General features: G+C 49.5%; 1 protein-coding gene across 1 annotated transcript; it reads left to right on the top strand.

Annotated features, from left to right (window-relative positions):
* Nucleotides 1-2,184: 2,184 nt before the first annotated feature.
* On the top strand, nt 2,185-5,951 carry LOC123062985 (BTB/POZ and TAZ domain-containing protein 2). The gene is made up of 5 exons (XM_044486688.1): nt 2,185-2,435; nt 2,633-2,784; nt 4,028-4,343; nt 4,973-5,280; nt 5,380-5,951. The coding sequence occupies exons 1-5, from the start codon at nt 2,319-2,321 to the stop codon at nt 5,540-5,542; spliced, it is 1,056 nt and encodes a 351-aa protein (XP_044342623.1). The 5' UTR covers nt 2,185-2,318; the 3' UTR covers nt 5,543-5,951.
* Nucleotides 5,952-11,722: the final 5,771 nt, after the last annotated feature.

Here is an 11,722-nt window from a genome sequence, read left to right as displayed (position 1 = left end):
TTCTTGAAGGCGCACATGGGTCTCAGGGGTAGCGGAACACTAATTCTCTACGCCTTCTTGTGTCGGATCTCCTTTCGAAAGATATAACACTGCTAGTGTCCGTTCTTCTCGATTCGCCTAGTGATGATTCTAAGTTTTCTGGTTCTCTTTTTTTTCATGTTCCTTATTGTGGATGCCGAGCCCTACATGCTATAGACGTGGTATCATGTTCTTTATAGAATATATATGAAAATGGTTCGGGCCAGCTTTTGCCCGCCATAGTCTTCGTGGAAAAAAAATGATCGTCACCATAATAGGGTTGCACATTTTTTTGAAAAGAAGGATGACCTCGGCCTCTGCATCAGGACGATGCATACAACAATTTTATTGATTATTCATCAAGACCTTACAAAGTAATACATCAATAAGTCTGAAGCAACCATCTTGTGCAACAACTACCGCTACTCCTATCCACTGGATGAAGGGGTGCATATTGTCGGGGCCGTAAACCCAGACCTCACACCAAAGTCCACACATCTAAAGACGGATGCGCTAATCAAGCCGAATGCCGAGTCTGGGTCACACACCGGTTCGGCCCACTCTCAGCGAAACTCGCATGCGCACGCTGCAGAGTCGTCGCCCCCGTCTTCCACCAATCCATCTTAAGAGAAGGTACTGACGCGTCGACTTTGTCAGGCCTGCCATCGATGCCACCACCAGCGCCAAACGGCGCCACTTCCCTGCGCGTGTCCATCACCACACTTCTGTCGCCGAGACCATACCGCGCCACACCGTCGAGACTCCACGTCGTCAATGCGTCACATGAAACACCGCTCCACCGTTGAAATCGGCCACTAGTTCCTGGAGCCAATGCACACCTTCAAGAATGACGCCACCAAGGGAGGAACGACACAAGAGCGCCGCTGTCATCCGATCGACCGATCTAGTGTTTCCTCGAAGGTATCTGATATAGGTGTGGAGCTTCTCCACTATGATGCCTTCAAGAGGGGACGACACAGAAGACGCCGCAATCGCCGACCTTGGAAACTAGTCGAGAGCAGGGGTTTCACTTGGATCTGCTCGATGTGCCTCCATCCCACACCGTTTGCACGGAACCGCCACCGATCTCCGCCACCACGCGGCGAGCAGGCCACTTCGGCCAAATCAGATTTGACCGGAGGAGAGACCACGCCTGCAATCGACCCGTCCTCCACGACGCCGCCATCGGACGAGGAGTTCTCACCAGGGAGCCACGACACCGGATCCATGGATCGCGGCTGCTATACCAACGCCGAGCAGCCAGAAAAGGGCCCTGCCACCACCTTCCCTGGAGCTATCCAGACTTTGCCGGTGGGTGCCTCGGGCGGCGGCGACGGGAGGAAGGTGCGGCGATGGCGGTGGTTGCAGAGGAGGGATCCGGTGGTCCTAATAGGGTTGCCCATAGGCTAGATAATGATCGTTTTGATGGTAGCGCTGCTTGTTGGTTGTGCCGCGTGTTTATATTGCTTGTTTTGAGTATGTACTAGTGGAAAGTAATCCTATTACTATGGAACAAAACTAACAATCTCCTAGAAAGAATATACTTCCATTTTCTTCGTTGAAGAAAAACACAGCTTTGCTTATTATTTTTCGGAGCAAATATGTGGAGATCCTCCGATCCATGTGGGTGTACAAAAATGCTCTATCATCTGGACACAATCTATTTTCTTCCGCTAGCAAAGATACACCTGGCGTTTAGTGCTTCTTCACAAAGTAAACAAAAAACTTATAGGCACAAATCAATCTGCATCACATAATGGTTCCAATAACTTGCCGGTTAAAGAAATGGGGGATTTAAGTCCACGACTATAAACAATACTCGAAAAATAATAAGTGAGTACCGTGCAGAGGCCGATATAATTTCCCCTTGAAAATAATGTTCATATGAGGCTCACGTGCAGCGAGTTTTATTTCTCCATGGCAAATTCTTTCTTCGGTCAGCACTGACACACCTGTCGCCTACGTGTTCGTCCACAACCTGATCGACATGGTACAACCGAGCCGCAGAAATCTTCCGATCTTTCCCCGATCTTCCAAACAAAGATCAGCGACCGTGCCCATGACATCCCTGGGAATACGGTTTCTCTAGAGGGCAATATTACAAAACCGCACTTTTTGCAGCGGGTCCCATAATTCCGTTCCCCGCCGGCTTTCTATATAAGCGCTCGAACGGGCGCAGAGTTGAGCCTCCCTCCCCCGAAACCAACACCACACGCACGCCGCGACATTTCCCAGATATTTCGCCCCTGCGCTTTTCTTCCTCCTCCGCCGCAATTTCTCCTAGTTATCCCTAGCGCGACATGCCGGAGGCACCTGCACGGGCAGCCGGCGGCGGCGGCGGCGCCTCCGCCCCCGCCGACGTGGACGTCGTCACCTCCAGCGGCCGCCGCAAGATCGCCGCCCATTCCTCCGTTCTTGTAAGCCATCCTTTCTCCGTCCCCTTTGATTTCTCGCCGCATTACCCCGCCCGCCGGCACGCGGACGCGGTCCGTGAATTCCGATGCTAGCGATCAGGATTCAGGAGACGGCGTGTGTATGCGATTCGGTCGTCTGAAAATTTCAGTTCTGAAGGGGGGATATTTATTCTTGTTTCTTTGTTGGCGTCATCGAGCAGGCGTCGGCGTCGCCGGTGCTGGAGACGACCCTGGAGCGCCGGCTGCAGAGGCTGAGGGAGAGCGGCAAGGGCGGCAGGGCCGTCGTCCGGGTCCGCGGCGTCACCGACCACGTCGCGGCGGCGTTCGTCCGCCTCCTCTACGCCGGCAGCAGGTACCGCCTCTGCTGTTTCCTCCCTGGAATTGCTGCTGCTATTATTTTTCGCACATGCGTTTCTTGCGACCCTGGGTAAGCCAGAGCTTGATGCTCTGGTCAGACCCAGTAATAGTAGTAGGCATTAAGTATTAGCACGAGGAGAAAAGATCATTAGGAATAGGAGGGGTAACAAACACGCCACATGCGTGTGTGCCCCACGCTGTCAGCATAGCCTCTCACATGGTCTATAGCTGCCAAAAAAAGAACTTTCTTTTTCATGTTTTCGTTCAGAATCATCATCTCGGTCCTAGTAATTGCCAGCCAAATTATGTTCCCATAATTGAATGAATACACCAAATAGTACACGCTGTTTCTTTTTTCTTTCTAGGATTGTTCTAGTATTTTTTGTATGTTTTGCTGGCATCTTGAAAGACCGAGTTCATCTGTAGGACCGAGAAACCAATGCGAATTCCCCATCTACAACTTTGAATTCCAGTTCTTCTATACTAGTGTTTCGCAACCCTTTGCCTCGCCGGTCGCCGGCCGACGCCGAGCCACACACGCCCCCGACAATTTGCATGCTTGAGATCGACCCTTACGTCCGCTAGCCCGGTGGGATCTATCGTACTCCCTCCGTTCGAAATTACTTGTCGTAGAAATGGATATATTTAAATGTATTTTAGTTTTAGATACATTCATATTCGAGACAAGTAATTCCGAACGGAGGGAGTAGATTCTATCAACCTCCACACGAACAGGCGAATCTTAGAATCTCTGTCCCTGTCTGTCGCGGCGCCTAGCTATCTCCAACTTGCCAACTCGCCAGTTCTGCCTCGTCAGAAGATAGGCGAGACGACACACAGATAAACCTTAACCTCGCCGCGCCCAAGCCGGGCCATGCAAAAGCAAAACCCCGGCAACTTGCGCGCGCGCGCGCGAGCCGTCGAGCACCGCAAGTTCTTTCTTTTCCCTGTGTGTTTTGTTTGGTCTTGGTTGGTGGGCGCGCTAGGGGTAGCGCCTGCCTAGTTGGAACCTCCATGGCCACCCGCATGTGTCGTCGCTGTCGCCGGCACCATCATCCTGCCTGCTGGCTACTACTCGTGGGTGTGGAGACAGGGACCGTCCAATCTCACAGCGCGAACTGTTCTTCTACTACTCCTAGTTGCTTGTTTGTATGTATTTTCGGTGATGGCGAATGGACACGCGGAAAAATCAATCACGAGCATCTAATTTGGTGATGGGAATTCTGGACGGCGTGCAGGCGTGGCGAGGGCGAGGTGGACGAGGACGTGGAGAGGTACGCGGAGCAGCTGCTGGTGCTGGCGCACGCGTACCGGGTGCCGTGGCTCAAGCGGTGGTGCCAGGAGGCCATCGGGTCGCGGCTCACGCCGGGCACCGTCGTGGACGCGCTGCAGCTGGCCGACCTCTGCGACGCGCCGCAGCTGCACCTCCGCTGCATGCGCCTGCTCGCCAAGGAGTTCCGCGCCGTCAAGCGCACCGAGGCATGGCGCTTCCTCCGCGACAACGACCCCTGGCAGGAGCTCGACGTCCTCCGCCAGCTCCACGACGCCGACATGGTACGTACCTTATTGCCTCTGAAAATTCATGCGGTGAAATCATGTCTGTTGGCACTCGAGAGGTGTTGGGGTGTCACTTTGGGCGGTGGCGAGATGAGATGATGCATTCCAAAGCGCAGCGACAGATCGATGGTCCGCCTCCCTCGACGTCTCAGTGCGCCGTGCACTGGGAGACATGGCGAGCATGCATGCCGCCCGGCCCGGTCGGCTTCGGGAGGTGCTCGCCATGTCGCGTTCGTGGGCATTAAGAAATGACGCGAGGGCCTGATTTGGCCGGTGCTTGAGGTCTCGTCATCCTGCATAGGTCGTTTCGGTTGGTGCGTCCACGTCCACCCCACAGCACGCCGGGTGGAGGAATGGCCGGTGAATGTTCACATCTCCGAAACGGTCGTGCCAAACGTTTTCGTCCCAGCGGTCACGGTTATTGCTTATGACCGCATATGCCCATCAAACTTTTGATTTGACAAAAGTTAGGAAAAAGCATCAAAGATACTCCACTATTTAAAAAGCTTGCAAAAATGTCGAACACGTTTTTGGTTCGTCATGTCGAGATCAATCTACTCCGGTAGTAATTTTTATGCATGCTCGCGAGTATGATGAACTGACGGAAACTTTATTCTGGCGTGCAGCGGCGGCGAAAGTGGCGTCGGAAGCGCGCGGAGCAGAAAGTGTACATGGAGCTGAGCGACGCCATGGACATCCTGCGGCACATCTGCACGGACGGCTGCACGGAGGTCGGACCCGTGGGGCAGGCGCCGGCCAACTCGCCGTGCCCGGCGTACGCGACGTGCCGGGGCCTGCAGCTGCTCATCCGCCACTTCTCCCGGTGCCAAAGCCGGGCCACCTGCCCCCGGTGCCAGCGCATGTGGCAGCTGCTCCGCCTCCACGCCGCGCTCTGCCGCGTCCCCGACGGCCACTGCAACACCCCTCTCTGCACGTAAGTTCATTTGCCCCAACGCACGGCTCTGCTCATTCTCACGCATAAGCAAATTGAACTCATGTCTGACGTTGCCATGGATCTCGTCTGATCATGCAGGCAGTTCAAGCTCAAGGAGCAGCAGAAGGAGGCGGTGTCGGCTTCGGCGGCCGCGAAGGCCGGCAACGGCAGGTGGGGGCTTCTTGTGAAGAAGGTGAAGGCTGTCAGCGTCATGTCTTCTCTCGGCAAGAGAAGCCCTCCCTCTCAATCTCAGTGCTGCTGAGCCTGAGCGTATGGAATGTATGTTACTGAGGATCCCCTCTGAGAGCTGATCGAATGTTGTGCAATCGCAGCTTGCATCAGCCTGGGACAGGTAGCTAGATGTAGTGTGCGAGTGTAGAGAAAGCGGCCTATTTTTGGCCCGTCTTTCCAGTGTATAATCTCTCTATTGAGCAATGTAGTCGTAGTGTTATTCTTTTGTGGGGCGAGAGAGGAAACGGGCGGAAATTTGTTGTAAGATACTGCCTGCACTGTAAATCTGTAATACTAGTAGCAATGTGTGCGATTTGTCCACGTAGCAACAAACTTTGCAATCCTAGAACAGGGAACAAAGTTGCAAGGTATCTATTTTTGTTTAAACATCTTGTTTTCGTATTGATTATACATTAAGAGAGCATCGGTGGCAACCAAAATAATATCTTTATAAACTACTCCCTCTGATCCATATATGTGCTAAATGAGCCACAATTAATATTGATCGGTGGGAGTACTTAAAAAGGACACAAGGTGTCCTCTCTAGTTGCTCATGCGTTTCGCTCGATCTCTTCGACCTTCCGTCCTTCTGCTCCGTCCTACAATAAAAATCTTCTTTGCTGTGTCAACACTTGTGCTCCGCTGCAACGAACGCAACTTCTCCTAAATCGCTGCGCAAATCACAGCCTCATTCCCCAGACCCATGTGATCGTGGGGACGTCCTCCTAGCCAATTCCATCCGCTTCTCCATCTACCCCGTCATCCCATCTCTTCCTCTCCCGAACCCCAACCCAACGACGGCTTCCAATCCGATATTTCGGCCATGTCGGCAAGAGAGGCATGTCGTGCGACCGCAACACTGAGGAGGATGAACCTAGGGTGGTGCCGCAGGAGCAACACCACCATCAGGACGACGGACATGCGGTGACTGGGAGCTTTTTCGTTGGTGAAGCTGTCGCAACACCCAAGCACGCATCCTCTTGCGGTGCTTTTCTGGTCACTTGCGCCGCGTCCAAGCCCTTCAGGCAGCTCCTTGAGGAGGAGCCCCATGGTTCAACACCAGCTCCCATTCAACCACAACTCCCCAACTCATGTACCGGTTCCCTGGATTTCGTTTTGTTTTGCAATTCCGGTCCTGAGTCCGAGCCGCCCCCCTACGACCCCTGCACGGCCCTCCCTGGAGGCGGCAGGGAACCCTAACTCGCGACCGACGGAGCATCCAACTCATCCTCCCACATGTCGCCTAGCCTCCAGTTGTTGTACACATCTTAGGGCCCCTATCCCGCCCCCTTGCCACTGGTTGTCGCATGCGCCTGGTGTCGGCCTGGCTCTTCCGCCCCCATGGCCGGTGTCAGATTTTGACGGTGTAGGATCCTGGCGATGTTCCCCTCTCGTCAGTGTCGCTTGCTCCTACCGGTGTTGGATCCCGGGATGTGGGTGGCAGAGCTCCTCGACTGGTTTGGGACGCCCTCGGTGGTGCCGTGACGGCTGATATGTTTCCAACGTATCTATAATTTTTTATTGTTTCATGCTATTATATTATATACATTTATAAGTATATATATATATATATATATATATATATATATATATATCATTTTTGGGACTAATCTATTAACTTAGTGCCCAGTGACAGTTGTTGTTTTTGCATGTTTTTGACTTTGTAGAATATTAGTACCAAACGAAGTCCAAATGCCATGAAACTTTTTGGATATTTTTTCTGGCAATAAGTGACCCTGAAAGCTTTGGGAAGGAACGGGAAGACGAAGGAGTGGCCCACAAGCCTCCATTTGACATATCTCTACTCCTAATGTCTGAGTTGGTAGGATTGCGTCCACGGTTTACTTTCGTCTGGTTTATTTTCGTCTGGTTTATTTTCGTATCACATCCCACCACCATATCTCATCAAGTTGTTTTTTTACCTTCACAATAAAAACTTTCCTAACCTTTCCAAAGTTTCTCTACTCCTAATGTCTGAGTTGGTAGGATTGCGTCCACGGTTTACTTTCGTCTGGTTTATTTTCGTCTGGTTTATTTTCGTCTGGTTTATTTTCGTATCACATCCCACCACCATATCTCATCAAGTTGTTTTTTTTACCTTCACAATAAAAACTTTCCTAACCTTTCCAAAGTTTCCTAACTAGACACATTATAAACGGGAAGGAATTGATAGCACGTTACCAATCAATAAAATTTAGTTTTATGACAATCAATTCTAAATCTTAATCTCTACTCCTAATGGACGAATCTCTACTCCTAATGTCTGAGTTGGTAGGATTGCGTCCACGATTTACTTTCGTCTGGTTTATTTTCGTCTGGTTTATTTTCGTCTGGTTTATTTTCGTATCACATCCCACCACCATATCTCATCAAGTTGTTTTTTTACCTTCACAATAAAAACTTTCCTAACCTTTCCAAAGTTTCTCTACTCCTAATGTCTGAGTTGGTAGGATTGCGTCCACGGTTTACTTTCGTCTGGTTTATTTTCGTCTGGTTTATTTTCGTCTGGTTTATTTTCGTATCACATCCCACCACCATATCTCATCAAGTTGTTTTTTTTACCTTCACAATAAAAACTTTCCTAACCTTTCCAAAGTTTCCTAACTAGACACATTATAAACGGGAAGGAATTGATAGCACGTTACCAATCAATAAAATTTAGTTTTATGACAATCAATTCTAAATCTTAATCTCTACTCCTAATGGACGAATCTCTACTCCTAATGTCTGAGTTGGTAGGATTGCGTCCACGATTTACTTTCGTCTGGTTTATTTTCGTCTGGTTTATTTTCGTATCACATCCCACCACCATATCTCATCAAGTTGTTTTTTTTTACCTTCACAATAAAAACTTTCCTAACCTTTTCAAAGTTTCCTAACTAGACACATTATAAACGGGAAGGAATTGATAGCACGTTACCAATCAATAAAATTTAGTTTTATAACAATCAATTCTAAATCTTAATCTCTACTCCTAATGGACGAATTGGTTGAATAGTCCCACCATTTTCAACCGGTTTATTTTCAACCAGTTATTTTTCGTCTGGTTTATTTGTCCCACCCCCACCTGGTTGAATAGTCCCACCATTTTCAACCGGTTTATTTTCAACCGGTTTATTTTCAACCGGTTATTTTTCGTCTGGTTTATTTGTCCCACCTCCCATCTGGATTGATAGCCTTTATGGTAATCAATCACAATTAATCCATGTATGGAAAGGCTATAAACTCAGAAATCTCATCAATCCAGCCTTTATGGTAATCAATCACAATTAATCCACGTATGGAAAGGTTATAAACTCAGAAATCTCATCACCGTTTTTTTCGTCATCCTACCACCTCTGCTCAGTATAACCGGTACAGGGAGGAGAAAAGAGAAAAAAAAAGCCCAGCTCGCACGACCTTCCTCCTCGATCCCATCTCGACCTCCGTCCCGCCGCCACCTCCTGCCCTGCCCCGCCCAGCCTCACCGCGCGCCGCCCGCCGCCGACGCTCCGCCCACCGCAGCCGCGCCCGCACCCATCTCCCATCGATGCGCCACCATCTCCTGTATCCATGCTCCGCCGTCTGAATCCCGCCGTCGAGTCTGTCCCGCTCGCCGTGGCCAATGATCGCATCGACCGGGACCGCATCCCTCCCCAAACGGCGGCGATGACGGAAGGCGCCGCCCAGCTCCTGACTGACGGAGTCGCCGGGTTACCGCTCCTCGGGGCCAGCCCCTCCCCCGTGTCGGGTCGCGCATCGGCTTGGAGGCCCCTCGGGGCTGCCGCCGATGCGGGAGTCCTGCACGGCCGTGGGGACTGGGGACCAAGCGGCGGGGCCCGTGTCGCACTCCTGTTGAGGGCTTGCTGGGGTTGGCCGGGATCTGAGCCGCCGTCGATGGATTTCTTGCAGGTTGGCTACATGTTGCTTCGGATTTGGTACTATCCCCATCTCCCTCTCTCCCTGGACAGCCGTGGACAGGCGGACGTGCTCCTACTCCTCACAAGGCACCCACATTCTTTATTAGCAAGCCAATCCAAAACTTCAGCATGCATTTTTTTGAAAGGACAATTAAGTATCTTTGTTAGTAACATCTTTGTCAGAAATTAGAAAAACGCCAGTGCATTAGTTGAGCTAATCAGCTAGCTTCATCTCTTGGATTATGAATTGATAGTATGGCACATGTTGTATCGTTATAAGCAATTTTTGTTAGGAGGTAAGATTTTAGTGTCGTACTCGACCACGACAAGCAGCAGCTCGCGAAGCCTTTGCAATTCATGTATTTACAACATTTACAGTTCATCCAGTTGAATCCTTATATTGTAATTCTATTCCCTACCCTTTCTTACTTGTAGGAAATTCAAGTGTGGTACACATGTGAGTATATTCTCCTTCCCTCTGTTGTATGCATGTGGTCATTTGTTATCCCGATTAAGAATCATGATCCACTACATTCTTGAATATTGAAGACTATTTTAGTTGCTCCAGATTAAATTTGATAAATACAATTTCCTTGTTGGTTCCATCTGAGTTGTATTATTGATTTGGGCAGTTTTCAGTAATCTTAAGCCGTCTTCAGATTTTAGCTTCCTCAATCATTCTGAATTATTTAACCTCAGTATGAGGTACATGTGTTCCAAAGATTAATCCTGAGAAATTTGTAGTTGACCAGTTGGGTCTATTTAATTTGTTCAGTAGAGTGCAACGGCAGTCACCATTGTTCAGATCTATTCTAAAGCAGCATTATTATCACTGCAATATCTTTGTTACTTCAACCAAATAGTTCAGCCGTGTCTTATTGATTTGGATGGGTTCTTACTAATCTTTAAGCCAACTTCAAATTTTAGCATGCTCGGTCAATCTGGATTATTTAGTGTCAATTTTGATGCATGTCTTTAATAAAATAAGAAACTGATTTTGGGTGCTAAAATAAACACTAAACACTACTTGTTCATGGCAACTATGTGTAGAAAGACGATCACGGTGGAGATCCCAACGGTCGACGTGAAGCCAGGGTGGAAGAAGGGCATGAAGATCACCTTCCTAGAAGGAACAATCTGATATTTTTCGGTACAGTTGTGGCTAGCGCGCAACACTATCATAATTTAAAAACACTTAAAAATTCGCCCAAAAAATCACTTCTTACTACAAAAATACATTCTTCTCAAAAAATGTTATTTTATAAAGTTTACATTTTAATGAAATATTAAGTTTTATTAAAAAAAAGAAATTTCCATGTTCAACATTTATTAGAATTAGATATTTAAAATGGCGAAAATGACCCATCAAGCAGGTTCTACCATTTTTATCGCCCGGTACTGTAATTTCTATACATGTGAAATTTAACATGCATTATGTTTATATATAACTTTAACAAAATATTCCAAAAGCGTGTGGCGACGCACGGTATGTTCTAGAAGATGTGTTTTTCCGTAGTGTTTCTAAATGGTAAATTGTATGGTTTCAAGCACCTAAGAAAAACGTCCTACACTGATTTGATCTGTTCGCTCGCTTGCCCCACCCCCCCTCGCGGGCGACATGTGAATCCCCGACCCCCCCCCCTCTCCTCCAATCCCTCCCCGTCTTTCCCCCCTGCCGCCGCTGGCGTGGTCCGCTAGGTCATTCCCACGTGGTGCTGGCAGAGGCGGGCCGTTCTTTCCCTGCTCACGCGTTGGGGATGTGTGGGGGGGGGGCGATGGAGGTGGTGCTCCTCGGGCAAAGGCATGTCGTTCTTTCCCCGCTCGCGCGTTGCGGGCCGTGGGTGCCCCTGATGCGGCGGCGCGGTCGTTGGCTGCAAGGCGCGTGGTGGTGCGGCTGGCTGGCGGCGTCCACTCCGCCCAGATTTGGGCCCTTTTGGGCCCCATCTGGGTTGGAGCGGGCCCGTGGCAACGCACGGGCAGTCTACTAGTAAATACTCTAAATCAGGAAACCTACCAGGGAGTCCACGAAATACTTTTTCTGCTGCCGCAAGCCTCTGTTCTCGAGAGATTCTATTTGGGGACCCTTTCTGGCACTCTGTCGGATGGGGAAACTATCACGGAGGGGTTCTTCATCATCTTTGTCGCCCCTCCGATGATGCGTGAATAGTTTACCATATACCTACAGGTCCATAGTTAGTAGCTAGATGTCTTCTCTCTCGATGTTCTTCAATACAATGTTCTCCTTGATGTTCTTGGAGTTTTATTTGATGTAATTCTTTTTTGCGGTGTGTTTGTTGTGATCCGATGAATTG

This window comes from Triticum aestivum, chromosome 3A, assembly GCF_018294505.1.
Source record: "Triticum aestivum cultivar Chinese Spring chromosome 3A, IWGSC CS RefSeq v2.1, whole genome shotgun sequence".
NCBI classification, from domain to species: Eukaryota; Viridiplantae; Streptophyta; class Magnoliopsida; order Poales; family Poaceae; genus Triticum; species Triticum aestivum.
This window is presented reverse-complemented; position numbering and strand designations above follow the sequence as displayed.

Bases quoted from the DNA above. Each gene is read 5' to 3' on its own strand.
- LOC123062985 (XM_044486688.1), top strand. From the start codon at position 2,319: ATGCCGGAGGCACCTGCACGGGCAGCCGGCGGCGGCGGCGGCGCCTCC. The intron at 2,436-2,632 runs GTAAGCCATCCT...GTCATCGAGCAG, and splicing joins CCGCCCATTCCTCCGTTCTT to GCGTCGGCGTCGCCGGTGCT. The intron at 2,785-4,027 runs GTACCGCCTCTG...GACGGCGTGCAG, and splicing joins CTCCTCTACGCCGGCAGCAG to GCGTGGCGAGGGCGAGGTGG.